Source organism: Lacerta agilis, chromosome 13 (assembly GCF_009819535.1).
Source record: "Lacerta agilis isolate rLacAgi1 chromosome 13, rLacAgi1.pri, whole genome shotgun sequence".
NCBI classification, from domain to species: Eukaryota; Metazoa; Chordata; class Lepidosauria; order Squamata; family Lacertidae; genus Lacerta; species Lacerta agilis.
The window spans coordinates 27,118,225-27,132,127 of NC_046324.1; the positions used below are offsets into that span (position 1 = coordinate 27,118,225).

Consider the following 13,903-nt stretch of genomic DNA (forward strand, 5'->3'; position numbering starts at 1 on the left):
TGCTTAAAGACCTCCAAAGAAGGAGACTCCACCACACTCCTTGGCAGCAAATTGCACTGTCAAACAGCTTTTACTGTCAGGAAGTTCTTCCTAATGTTTAGGTGGAATCTTCTTTCTTGCAGTTTGAATCCATTGCTCCGTGTCCGCTTCTCTGGAGCAGCAAAAAACAACCTTTCTCCCTCCTCTAGATGACATCCTTTTATATATTTGAACATGGCTATCATATCACCCCTTAACCTTCTCTTCTCCAGGCTAAACATACCCAGTTCCCTAAGCCGTTTCTCATAAGGCATTGTTTCCAGGCCTTTAACCATTTTGGTTGCCCTCCTCTGGACACGTTCCAGCTTGTCAGTATCCTTCTTGACAGGAAATCCTTATTTCCTTGTGTTGCCATTTCCTTCTAGTGATAATCTCTCCAACCCTTCAATGATGCTCATAAAATGTGTGGGATGTCAGTCAAGTCCAATATTCTAAGGGAGGACCAACTGCCACTTTGTGTCAGTTAGTTTTGGTCTGTTGGTCGGTTAGGCTGCTGCTGCTTAAAGATGTGTTAATGTAGCAGGACATACAAAGGGCCTTTTGCCAATGCAACATTAAGAGACTCACTAATATAGTTTATATCTTTTGTTTTGGAACCTAAATATGTACATGAATGAATCTGTCAGTAAATTACTTTATTTCAGTTATTAATCAGATTCATGTGTATCTTTATTTTGAGAGGGATAAAGGGATTGACAATCAAGAAAAGGACGAAAGACTCAAACGAGTCAGCAGCCGTTTGCCGCTGTGCAGGTTTAAATAAGGAATGTTTAACTCTGCTACTATATTATATAAACGTTCCCACAAAATGCTCTTTGAAAACTACAATACTTTTATTTATTTGATTTGGGGGCAGCAGCTGTCCCCCTGCCTATACCCATAGTGCCACAGAGGGGGGCGGCAATGACATCCATAGCCACAGGTGAACTTCACGTGGCTATGTAAAAAAAAAAAGAAACTTTCCACCCGCTTGACAGATATATGGGGGACTCCCATTAGCGGAGACACGATTTTGAGCCCCCCCCCCCGCGGCTTTTGTGTCCGGGTTTTCACTTTTTGAAATATGGAAACTCTAGGGGTTTCCGGTCATGCACGACGGGAAAAGGCTGACTAATAACATCTCTCCCGACCCCCACAGGGAATTCTTGAGGCTGTGATGGGAGTAAGCAGCCTCCCAACCTTCCCAGGAGTGTGGGAAGGACTGCCTCGCCCACAGATGCCCCTCAAACCTGCTCCGACCCTGGGGGAAGGAGCAGGGGGGCCAAAGGGCGGATAGCACCCGTGGGGGGAGGAACTCCTCGAAGCCACCCCGATCATGCACGATTCCCAATACTTTAAAATATAAATTAGTGAGAATTTTTGGGCATGCTTCAAACAAAGGAGGAAAAAGTATTTTGTTAAAAAACTCAGCCACTGAACACTAAGAAGAAAAAAGAAAGGGAAGGGGGAGCCTCGGATTCTGTGATTGTATTTTGCTTTACTATTCTATATAATGGGCAAACACCCTCCCCCAGAAGACCCAACTTCACTATACATAACAAGTGAGATCTGAAAGACTGATAATTTGATTTCGGTTGAGAAGATTTGATATTATAAATATAACCTGTGTGGAATTAAAATAAATAGTAAATAATGCTATCCCAATGTGATAATGAGTTGAATCATTAATATTTGGAAGAGGATAAAAGGCGTTTTTTATATGCTGATTTTGGCAAAGAGAGAACCTCTTGGACACTGACTGATCTTAATTGGAGGAAATTGGACAGTTTCCTAGGAAATAAACCCGGGCTGTGTAACACGAAATTAGAAGCCAAAGAAAACCCTTCAATATACGAATTTTCAATATAACTGGCTAATTCTCCTGAAAAGGTGTAAGTGGAAGCAGACGGGTGAATAACAGCTGTGGAAAATAAGTTTGGATGTTATCCAGATAGAAAGAAGATGGCGACTGTCCGTGATGAGGCTTTTGGAGTCAGAAAGTCAAGGGGCAAGGCGATCGTATGGAGATGAAATACGGACTTAAACCCACACAGAGACATTGTTTGCTATGATTTATCTCGCTTGTTGGAATATATCAGAGGCTGTGAAAATATCGGAAGAGTGGAAAATAAAGGACAATAGTTGATTAGATACCTCCGGAGTTTGAAGCATGGGAAACCCCTAAATAAATTTAAATAATAATTCGGTAGATTTGGAACTTTTCTTTTTTTAACTGATAATTGGATAAATAATTTGGTATGTAATTTGGAATGTTTCAATGTGATTTTGTTGTATTGGAAATCCTAATAAAAATGATTTGGCAAAAAAAAAAGGAAACTCTAGAGAGGGTATCATAAGCAGCTCTCAGTCGGAGAACGATGGTGGACTGACTGAATTTGCAGGGTCATTTTAAAAACGTTTGTAACCTAAAATAATATATCCGGAGGTTTAAATCAAAACTAAGACATCGAACTACAAAGAGGAGGGACTCTGATATTGGCTGCTACACACGCATGTGTAAGTGTGTGTGTGTGTGTGAGAGAGAAATTGCTACCCAGCACTTTTTTCGGGGGGGGGGGATGCATACCCCTAAACATTTTGTGAATCTAAGTTTGAACTCATTGAGGGGCAGTATTCCAATATGAGTAGGAAAATGAGAATACCCCTAAACATTTTTTTTAAAGAAAAAAAGCACTGTTGCTGCATAATAAAAAAATCTGAATTTTTCTTATGTTTCCAGTTGGTGGCGTTAATTCGACTCCCGACAAGGAGAGGCGGGGTTGCCAACTTGAATAAAAATATTGCGGGGGGGGGGGGTCGGGAGGCAAACCCTGCCCCGCATAATCAATCAATGACAGGGAGCAGGCACACCATTTGAATGGCAGTGACCATCAACTGCAAGGGCTGGACCCCTCAAATATTTTAGGGGGGGCGGCGAAGACTCCTCGGCGTGGCTATGAGGGGAGGGGGAAAAAATCCAGCAAACCGAAATACGGCCTCGTTTCTTCGTGGGCTCGCCAAAATCTGCCGTCATTAAAGGAAACGAACCTTCCCCGCCCCACTTCTATCAATATGCCCCATTGTGAGTTTGATTCCTCCCGCTTTGAGATGCCATCCCCACCCCCGAGCATGCGCAGAATGTCTCCTTCCTCAGGGAACAAGCAACCGATTTGCTGCCAAGCAGGGCTGAAGCCCTCCAATGCCTCTCATCCCCGCATGGTATAACTAGATCGCCCTGGAGCTGCCTTCATATCGGTGGGGCTCCCTCCTTCCCGAGGAAGCGGAGGCAGCTCGCTCCGTGGTGGCGTCAGCCTGTTTCCTGCAGATCCTTCGCGGTTGCACTGGGAGAGGAGTTGGCAATGCAGAGTTGCAAACTGCAACGGGGCAGAACACCACCCCCGCTTCCCAAACGGGTCCCTTTGCCCCAGTGTCCTGTTTCCATTAGCAGCTAGCCCGGAGCCGCAACAAAGGGGCGGAAAGCGGTCAATACGAAGGAAAGACCTTCCTCGTCGGCAACAGCGGGGTATCCTGCTTCTAGACATGGAGGTTCTCCGCGGAGTCGCCCGTCTTCTGGAAAGGGACCGTGCATCGCCTCTCCGGCTCTTCTCCGGCGGGAGGCCCTTTCCCCAGTGCGGCGCTCCCCGGAGAGGCTCCACCCGCCGATTCTTCCAGCAAGTGCCCACTGGGCGGGGCGACCTGGCGGAGGCTCCTGCCAAGCTGGTTGGGCTGGGAGGTGCAGCCTGAGACACACCCCGCTGGGCTGGCCCGACAGCGCCGCCGCCGCGCCAGGAAAGAGAACGGGCGGCCGCTCCCTACCGCCTTCCCCTCCGCCTCCTCGCCGCCGCCCAACGGACGGAGCGGACACTCCCCTCCCGCGTTCCGAGCAGCCGCCACAGCCTGAGAAACAGCAGCAGCCTTCTCGTCCCGGCCGGACGACCGACGGGCTCCGACTAGACGGAACCGCCGCCGCTCCCTCTGCCTTGGCTCGTCCTCATGGCCACCCCGGAGGAGATCGACGGGGCGGGCGTGGCCCGGCCCCACTACGGCTGTGAGTCGCGGGCCGAGGGAGGGAAGGGCGCGTTGCTTGCGGCTTGAGAGATGCCTCGGGCCGCCGGTTTAGTTCCAGCGTCTCCTCCTCTGCCGCCGGGGCCGCTTTGTTGGAGCTGGCGCCCAGGCACAGCCCTTACCGGACCCGGAGGAATCGTTCCGGCTGGCGGGGAAGGAGGACGCTGGCTCGCTTGGCCCGGGGCTGTGGGTTTATTTGGCCGAGCAGGAAGCCGGGCCCGCTGTGAAAGTCTCCGCGCCCCCTGCTTCCCCATCGCCCCCTCAACATGGCGGGCGGGCGGGCGGGAAGCAGCGCTCCCCGGATTGATCGTGTGGACGGCCTGCCTCGCCGAGCGGCGCGCGTTTCTCTCTTGCTCGTTTGCACGCGCTGTTGCTTTTCGCGGGGTCACGGGCCGGGTCCCCTGTTGGGCATCTTTGAGCTAAGCAGCCGCTTTCTCTCGCGCTCTTTCTTTTCCCGGGAGGGCCGGGGGGGGGGAGAGGAGGAGGCCTGATTTTAGGGGCCATGGGGCGGGGTAAGGACCGCTCCCCTCCCGGAGCAGGAAGGGCGGCGACGTGCAGTTCCTGGGGCGGGTGCTCTGCACGAACTGCCCGTCCTCCCAGCTCCGTGGATGCCTCGCTTCACCAAGCGCAGGAGGCTTGGCTCCCACCGAGTAGGGTGGCAGCCTTTAGGCGAATCAAACTGGTGTCTTGGAGCCTCCATGGTTGAGGGCAGTCTACCTTTCCACGTGGGCGTCAGTGGATAACTTACTGGTTTGTGAGGAGTTTCAGGGCTGAACTAGATGCAAAAGGTGTCATACCAAGGAGGCAGTGCTTAGCCACCCTCGCATTTTGTAGGAGACACCTTGGAATCCCAGGGAAGTATTGAGAGTTTCCCATAGAAAACATTGGAAGAGTCCCAATATTTCAGTGTTGGTGGGCTCAGGCAACTGTGTGTTCCCTATTTCTTGTGAACTCTGTGGATGACACCCCTTTATGCAAGTGGATGAAGCTGAGTGCTGGGTTTAGGCTGGAAGTGGGTCTGGGGGGGAGTTAAAGAGCTGAACCTTTGCTGGATTTCTGCCTGCTAATCCAAGCTAACCTTTCAGTGTAGAAAATGGGGGAAATGAGCTGTCCATTTTACATTGTTTGCCAGCATTCCTGCAAAGACCTGAAGGTTCTCCCTACCCCCATTTTATCCTCCTAACAACCCTGTGAGGTAGGTTAGGCTGAGAGACAGGGCTGACCTAGGGTCAGCCAATGAACTTTTGGGCTGATGGGCATTTGAACCTGGATCTCCCCACCCCTAATCCAGCAGTCTTAACTATTACATCAGCCTGACTCTCTCTATTGGTGTTAGCAGGGGGATTTTTAAAAATGTCGAAGCCTTACTTTAAAACCCACATTCTTTCATAAGTCATTGCTGCTACTTTTTGTGGGTGGGCTGTGTGAATAATGCTGCTGCCCAGTTCCTGCTATGCCAAACTGCCAGGAAATGGCAGCATCAAAAACAGCCGCAGGATCTGTCTACAGGCAATAAGGATGGTGGCTCTGTCCTTTCCTATCTCTCCAGGCGTAGTTTCAAAGCTGGCAGCAGGAAGGGATTCCTCTTTGACGGCTCTGGAACTGCCGGCTATAGAATCAGGCTTGGCTGGTGAGGTGCAAAAGGGGCTATTACTATTATTTATTAAATTAGTATACCACCCTTCATCCTATTCCTTAGGCCTTGGAACGATTCACAGACAGTGGGGTTTGTCTGTTGCAGGGAATATTTACGAGCATCACCAGTTTTTCTTCTGCGAAATGGGTACTTTGTGGTGGCCCTGACAGCTCTTAGATTTTTAAAAATATATCCCTGGGCCCAGAAATGCTGGGGACCCCTGCTTTAGGGAGAGTACAGCCCCTCCAGAGTGTGTGGAGCACCACCATCCTGGACACACAAAAGCTGTCAGATGGTTCTTCTACCTTTTCAGGTTGGCTTTTCAGTTTATTGGGCCTCATCCAGTCCATTATTGTTTCCAAACCCTTGCCTGACAGATCTGGTTTTCACCAGTGGATGAGAAGAGTTTGGATTTGATATGCCGCTTTTCACTACCTGAAGGAGTCTCAAAGCGGCTAACATTCTCCTTTCCCTTCCTCCCCCACAACAAACACTCTGTGAATGAGCTCATTCAGTGACTTCACATAAAGGTTGAAAAACATGGGGGCAGAATGGCAAATGTCATGGGACAGAAGTACTGTATCCCCAAACCTCTACCTGGAATTGGCCCAGCAGGTAGCAGTGGATGACCCCGTTAGAGGCAGTGAGGCATATGTCGGTGTATATATGCTATCCATTTAAACGCACCCCAGAAATAACCCTGGGAATTGTAGTTTACCATTCACTGAGCTACAGTTCCCAGAACTCTTACCAAATTGCAGTTCTTTGTGGGGTGGTGTAGGAACGTGCTGTCAATTACAGCGTGCAGCTATAATCTGAGCCAGGACTTTTCAGCTCCAGGGTTGGAACTGGAGCATCTTGTGTGCAAGTCTTGCTCATCCTGGCTGCTCAAGGGGTGTCAGGATTGTCTCATCCGGATGACTGAAGAAATGAGTGTCTCTTGAACTGAGGATCTTCTCCCAAACCACTTTGTTAAAGGAAGCCTTTTTAGGATCCTCTGATTTAAATAGTTGCCTGAGAATATAATGTTCACTTGTAAACTACCATAGAATTGTGGAGCTGGGAGGGACTCCAATGTTCATCTAGTCCAACCCCCTGCAGTGCAGGAATCTCACCTACAGCATCCATGACAGATGACCATCCAACATCTCCTTAAAAACCTCCAAGGAAGGAGAGTGTACAACTTACCGAGGGACACCATTCCACTGTCTTAACAGCTCTTATCTTGGGTCCTGCAGCAGTGGTTGTGAGGAGCAGGGCCTTTTTGGTTGTGGTGCTGGTGCTGTGGAGTACCCTCCCACTGGAGGTCCTCATCACCCCGCCATTATAGCCTTATCTCTCCAATTAGATGTGATGGATACTTTTTAAAATGTGGAGCATGGGACTGTTACCAAAGTCACTGAATTAAAGCTGACTTTCCTATGCTAAGGGAATCAGTGGGGATCTTACACCTGAGGCAAAGTGTTACAAATGTTACGATCTGTCAGATACATTTCTGTGGCAAATTATGAATATTTACCACTCTCAACCAACAGCCTGGTATTTTTAGATGCAGGGAGGGACGGTGCCCTTCGCTCTATTCTCCCAGAGGAGTCAGCAGAGCGTCCACATTCTTCACTCTGGCTGGACTGTTCCTTTTCTGACTCATGGAGAAATGTGTTTCTGCTCACAAACTATCCCCCCCATGCTTCTGGAAAGTTCTGGGCACTGACTGGTCAAGATCTCAAAGTTTTATACAGAAAGTGCCACTGAGAAGCCCCACCCATTTCACAAAACCTCACTTTGCCTCAAATCAAGTGTTTCTATAGTGCAGAATCTTACGCGTTGGCCTTTAAGGTGTCGCAAGACTCCTTGTCTGAGGCAAAAGGCATGTGGGCTCCAGGGCCCAAAGTCTGCTTTTTGCTTACAGGATTTGGAGTGGCTCTGTTTCATGGCAAACCAGGATGCTGTAATTACAGTGGTACCTCGGGTTACATACGCTTCAGGTTACATACTCCACTAACCCAGAAACAACGCTTCAGGTTAAGAACTTTGCTTCAGGATAAGAACAGAAATCGTGCTCTGGTGGCGCAGCAGCAGTGGGAGGCCCCATTAGCTAAAGTGGTGCTTCAGGTTAAGAACAGTTTCAGGTTAAGAACGGACCTCCGGAACGAATTAAGTACGTAACCAGAGGTACCACTGTATTATAACATTCAGTTAGTAAGCCGGCTTGTTCAGCAAAGAGAGGAGGAGGAGGATAATAATTTTATTTGTACCCTGCCCATGTAACTGGGTTGCCCCAGCCACTCTTGCTGCCTCTCCGAGAGTCATTGATTTGTGTCTTGTCTCCCCCCAAGGCATGGGGTTAGTTTGTCTATTTCTTGTGAATGGTTGTGAGCACAGTCAGGAAGTCTCAGAAGAACTTTCAGTTTCAGGCAGCGCAGTGGCTTTATGTTGTCATCTGCTTGTTTTTTATTTGTGGCAGTTCTGGAGGGGAGGAAGGGAGCACACTGAATGTAAACTGTTCGCCCTGTTGTCGCAGCAGGCGTGTGCACCTGGAAAGTCTGCCCTTGGACTGGCTATCTGGGTTAGCTTCCTCCTTGGTTGGAGCATGGGCCTCTGCTCTGCATGGTGGAGCCTTATTTTAGTACTTTCCAGAGTGGGCAGGATGCTCCCTGCGCTGTGCTTTCGGTTGGAGAGTGTCTTCTCAAGGGAGTCTGTTAGGTGAATCTGGGGTTAAAATTCTCCTGCTCCTGGTTTTTGCAAACAAGGCAACCCTGGCAATCTTCTTGCCTAAGGGGTGAGAGGGTGGGTAAAAATGCTTTAAATTAAATACATAGCAAAGTGGTATAGGGGCGTTGACTCCTCATTTGTTGCTTGTATTGAGGTGGGACTTGGAGGGAACAGGTGAGCCACTCCAAAAAACAAAAAACAAAAACAAAACACCTTTGGCACTACCTGTCCTGTTTGGGGGAGTGGGTGGGGTGCTGGACCTTGGGTGTTTCTGGGCACCCAGTGAGGCTTTGTTCCTTCAGCTCCCAACACCTCCCACTTGGGGACGACCCCCTGTTGAGCTGCACTTTGCCTCTGGGCCCTCTGGCTTCCCTGGACTGACCCTGTCCTGCCTTTTTGCAGCTGTCCTGGATAACGAGAGGATGACCGCAGAAGAGATGGATGAGCGGAGACGGCAGAATGTGGCCTATGAATATCTTTGCCACCTGGAGGAAGCCAAGAGGTAAGGGGGCCCTTTCAGAGGGGTGGTGAGCCCCATGCTGCTAACATACCCAAGGGGTATCATTGGCTCAAACGACCAGTGGTGCTCAGTGCAGCTTCCAGCTGGGGTGGGGAGAGGAACAGAGCATCCCTGAGCAGTTCGACCTGCTGCTTTGTTGCCAGGCCTAGCCTTTTGCAGAAACAGCTGCCCCGTTTTCCGGCACCCAGAGACAGGCCAATTAAGCTTCTCCGTTGCTTTCTCTTTGGCTGTGCCACTCCCACCTGCAGTTCCCAGTGGATTATTTTTGCCCTCTTTTTACTCCTTTTGCTTTCAAAGAAACCATATTTTCATATCATCTGAAGCTGCTCTGGAAAGAAATAGTATTTTAAGCATAAATCAGCATGTGATCGCCAAATTAATGAGCGTGATTACGCCGCAGAATAATAACACTGCTGGATACGAAAGCAAAAGGGTAGTGGTTAATAGCCTGGAAGATAAAGCAGGTTTGTGGGATATGTCAGAAGGTGAGGGAAGCTTGGGCTTTAATAGAGAAGCTGCTTCCTGCGATGGGGGGGGGGGAATGTATCAAGAGTGTTTTGGGGTTGGTTATGGGTTGCGTTTGAACTGGCCGTGGAGCTACATTAGTGGAGAGGATTTAAGAGCAGCTTCAACACTGCTTTTGCAGATGCTTGAGGTGGATTGATGATGTCTTACAGTCCAGAGGCAGTTCAGGTTCTGCTCTAGGAAGAGAGGAAGCTGCCTCAACCCATTGGCCCATCTAGCCCAGTGTTGTTTTACAAGGCAAGCCCAGGATTTCAGGAAGTATGCCACAACAGCGGCTAGAATCTTACTAGCAAGAACATGGAAAGGTGAAGAGATACCAACAGTGGAAGAATGGCAGATGAAGATGATGGAATACATGGAACTCGCAGAACTGACCGCCAGAATCCGGGACCAGAGGGAGGAGAAGGTGTCACAGGAGTGGAAAAAAATTAAAGACTATTTAGTCAAATCAGTCAAATTGAACATTTGAGCAGAATTAAATAGAATATCGGCTTTAGTAGATTTGTGTTAGATAAATCCGTTAAGAGGAAATTTTTTATGCGAATGATGTATTTGTTAAAATATGTTAAGATATGATGTTAAGATAAGATTTATAGTTGATTAGGCATTTGATTAAGAAAAGTTAAGCATATTAAAATCTGGGCAAATGTTAATTGAACAAGATATAAAGCTACCTAGAAGATATATATGATTTTGAAGACAGTGGAGGGAATGGGGGAAGCCCCCAAATAGAGAAGATAGAAACAAGGAAAGTAGTCTGTTCCCCAGTTCTGCCTGGAAGTGCTGTGGATCAAACCCAGAGACCTTCCCAAGGTGGAGTGGAGCCACCAAGAAGCCTTGTCCTGGAGCATCTTTCTCTGAGCATCTTGCCCCCTGCCACCTTGAGGCTTCTTGGGAGCCTTTTCTGTGACAAGGCAAGCCCTGGAACAGGAACCAGAGCAAGGGGTTATCTCCACTTGCCAGGCTGGTGTCTGGTCTCCCCTCCAAGCAGCACCTGAGATTTGGGCTGATGGGGAATCCCTGGCTCTGAGCTCCCATGAGTTCACCCCCCACCAGCAACATTTGCTGCCCAAGTTTGTGCGATGTGGTTGACCCTAACCACCTCCTTCCTCCCTCTCTCACTCATCCTAATATGACAGGAACTGTTGGGCCAAGAATGAGATGAGGAAATGACTCATGTTTTCCTCCCTCCTTTCTTTCTTCCGGGCCCAAAGTGCAGAGCCTGCAGCCTTGCAAGAGGCTTTGTGTTTCTGCAATTTGCGAAGCCTTTCCAGTTAGAAATTTTGGTTTGGTTAGTTGGCAATAAAGTGCCCCCTAGGCCCTTCTCAGCTAGTTTCCATCTCTTAAAGCTGTTGACAAAGGGCTCTCCTCTGAAGAGTGGAGAAGTTGTGGGGAAATAGCTGACTGGGCTCAAGTGTTTCGTGAACTTCGCCTTGGATTGAGTAAATCTGTGGAGCCTGAAGCTGCGATGTTTTTTTTTTTGCTCAATGTTGTTGAAGTGGATGCTGTTTGTAATCCACAGGATAGGCAGCTTGTTGGATTGTCTGATGCGGGCAGCCAGGTGAGAGACCCTTTGATGCTGCCTGTCAACAAGTAGTGGGACCAAATACTTTTGAAACGGGCCATAACACTGCCCAAAGACTCATGTTGGTTTTCATTTATTTCATTGGCCAATAAGAGAGAGCCTCTTAAACATTTTTCTGTGGGTCATTAATCATTCTGATCACTTGTTCTGATGTGAGCGACTCTCTGGTTGGATTCTTAGTGTCTGTCTGGATTTCCTGCTGCAGTCATATATGTGCTTGGACATTCCTCTTTTCCCTTGTGTTCTATCTTGCTTGTTCTCGTGGTGTTTTCTGAAAAATCTGTAAAAGTAGTTTGCAAAAATCAAACTAAACATTGGTTTTAGCAAGTATCCTCTTGTGATTGTTCTGCCACTTTGCCATGTGCAGCAAAAAGTCAGATTTTTTTTGCCTGGTAAAAGAATCTGCCCTGTGAAGCGTCAGTGGGCTCTGCTTTGTGGACGTTGTAGATGCGGAGCAGCAAAGGCAAGACTTCCACTCCTGCCCTCATGCTGATCCGCAGTTGCTCCATTTGGGGATGAGGGACAACAGCCTTATTTTGTGGGTGACCTTCTGTTCCTTTGGGGAACAGACTTGGCATGTACAGAACTGCTGGCAAATAAACAGCAAATTCCAGTTTGCTGCTGTTGCAGTTTGAGGCTTAAGTTCATAGAATCCTCACAGTCCAAAGAGACCTGGGTGGCTGGCGATGATGCAAGATGTCCTCGACTGCAGCATCCCTGGTCAGAGGTCACTGTCCGGAAAGGTGACCTCTAAGGAAATGAGTCTGCCACCTTCCAGCTGCTCCGTTGCCTGGACTGTCCATGCCTCCAGGAAGAAGTTCTGCCCAATACATGCATATTATTTGTATGCTTCTTTTCTATAGTTAAAACTATGCACAAGGCGACTTGCAACATGAAATAACCCACATAATTACAAACATGATAAATGTAGCCATAAACAATAAAACCATCAAAAAGTACACTACCAATTTAAACAATTTCCATGTAAATCCTAATAAGATCTAAAATAAAGATTCAGAAACCACCACACAGCAGCAACCCCACAAACAGTACCCACAACCCAGTTGGTTAGCCGGAGTTCCTTCTCCTTGTAATTTGAGCCCATGGGACTCGTGAGGTGTTGGCCCTGTTCCGGTGCAAGCTATGTCATAAGGGATGAAGGGCCAGCCCAGCTGATTCAGGGTTCTTGTAATCCCTGGCTGGAGCGTGTAGTGTCTTGGACAGTGCAGAGCCCTTTACTTTTCAGCATTTGAGACATGAAAGGTTTCCACAGCTGTGCCATTCAGAAGTTCTAAGCTTGTTCCCATTTTTAAAACCTCTCTCTACAGCAGGCATGGCCAAACTTGGGCCTCTAGATGTTTTGGGACTACAACTCCCACCATCCCTAGCTAACAGGGCCAGTGGTCAGGGATGATGGGAATTGTAGTCCGAAAACATCTGGAGGGCCAAGTTTGGCCATGCCTGCTCTACAGCATGGGTAGGCAAACTAAGACCCGGGGGCCAGATCTGGCCCAATCGCCTTCTAAATCTGGCCCGTTGACAGTCTGGGAATCAGCATGTTTTTACATGAGTAGAATGTGTCCTTTTATTTAAAATGCATCTCTGAGTTATTTGTGGGGCATAGGAATTCGTTCACCCCCCCCCAAATATACCAGTAGTCTGGCCCCCCACAGGGTCTGAGGGACAGTGGACCGGCCCCCTGCTGAAAAAGTTTGCTGACCCCCGCTCTACAGCCTGATAAAAGCGACTCCTGTATGGAAGCACCAGGCCCTTCCATTGTCTGAAATGCTGTTCTCTGCTTCCACGGGCCGCTTGGCCAGGGTTGGGAGGGTGGTGAGCTTGGTTGTGTGTGCATATTCATTCATATACTTCATTCATCCATATCTCAGATGTACCAGTAGGAGTGTACAAAGCGATTTTTTAAAGCTTCCGCAATTTTCTTTTTGAATTCCTGTGGACAGGTGCTTATCAGGGTGCCTGCATTTCTTGAGGTGCTGCACTTCTGCCCAGAGTTCCTCAGTTCCTGACTTGGCAGCCTCTCTTCCTTTCTCTCGCATACTTGGCGCGATAGACACCACCAGCCTTCTGCAGATTCCTTTTGTCCTCCCTTCCAATCTCACAGGGCTTCTCAGTGGTCCTTTTCTGAGACAGCAAAGTGGAGACCATAAAATGGTAGAGTACTACTGCTAGGTTTGGTACTGTGATAACCACCCCCTTAGCCCCCGTCTTTCCTCTTCTTTTTTAAAGCTCACTTTTGGTTGGGCGTGGAACAGCAGGTGTTTTCCCCCATGGGCCACTCTTTGGCCCTTCTGCTTCATAGAGAGGTTGCTGCTTGCCTGAACAGGATGAAGTTGACATGGAAGGAAGCACAGACCAATTTATTGGCCTCTTGGCCTTATTTACTGGGGGGGGGGGGACTTCCATCTTCCTTGCCCACCTGTGTTTGCAGCTTTACCCTCTTAGTCTATAAAACTCTGTCTGTAAAACTCTCAGTGCATTGGTGCCACAGGTTCTCTGGGAAGTGGGGAAAGGGATGGCTGCCACCCCCCACCCCCCGCCTCAATGCCTCTTCCCTGAACTTGCCTTGAATTCATAGAAGTATAGAGTTGGAAGGGACCTTGAGGATCATCTAGTCCGACCCACTGCAATGTAGGAATATGCAGCTGTCCCATATGGGGATTGAACCTGTGACCTTGGTGTTATCAGCACCATGCTTTAACAAACAGCTATCTAGATTCAAGCCCCTCCTCTCTGTGTAGCTGGGAGTCAAATGGCTTGGGCGTCTCCTGGGGGCCAATACTTCTGCCTTGGCTAGCATTTGTCTCCTTGTGCCTTCCTGGTT

At 48.6% G+C, this 13,903-nt stretch overlaps 1 protein-coding gene across 2 annotated transcripts in view; it reads left to right on the forward strand.

The window, feature by feature from the left end:
- Nucleotides 1-3,823: 3,823 nt before the first annotated feature.
- The window catches only part of IQGAP1 (IQ motif containing GTPase activating protein 1), a 47,538-nt gene continuing 37,458 nt past the window's right edge, over nt 3,824-13,903 (forward strand). Inside the window, exons 1-2 of one of the 2 annotated variants that reach the window (XM_033166607.1) lie at nt 3,824-4,066; nt 8,834-8,933. In XM_033166607.1, coding sequence (XP_033022498.1) covers nt 4,012-4,066; nt 8,834-8,933 — 155 coding nt within the window. In that variant the 5' untranslated portion in view covers nt 3,824-4,011. The remainder of the gene's footprint in view (nt 4,067-8,833; nt 8,934-13,903) is intronic. The other variant, XM_033166606.1, reaches the window with a different exon arrangement.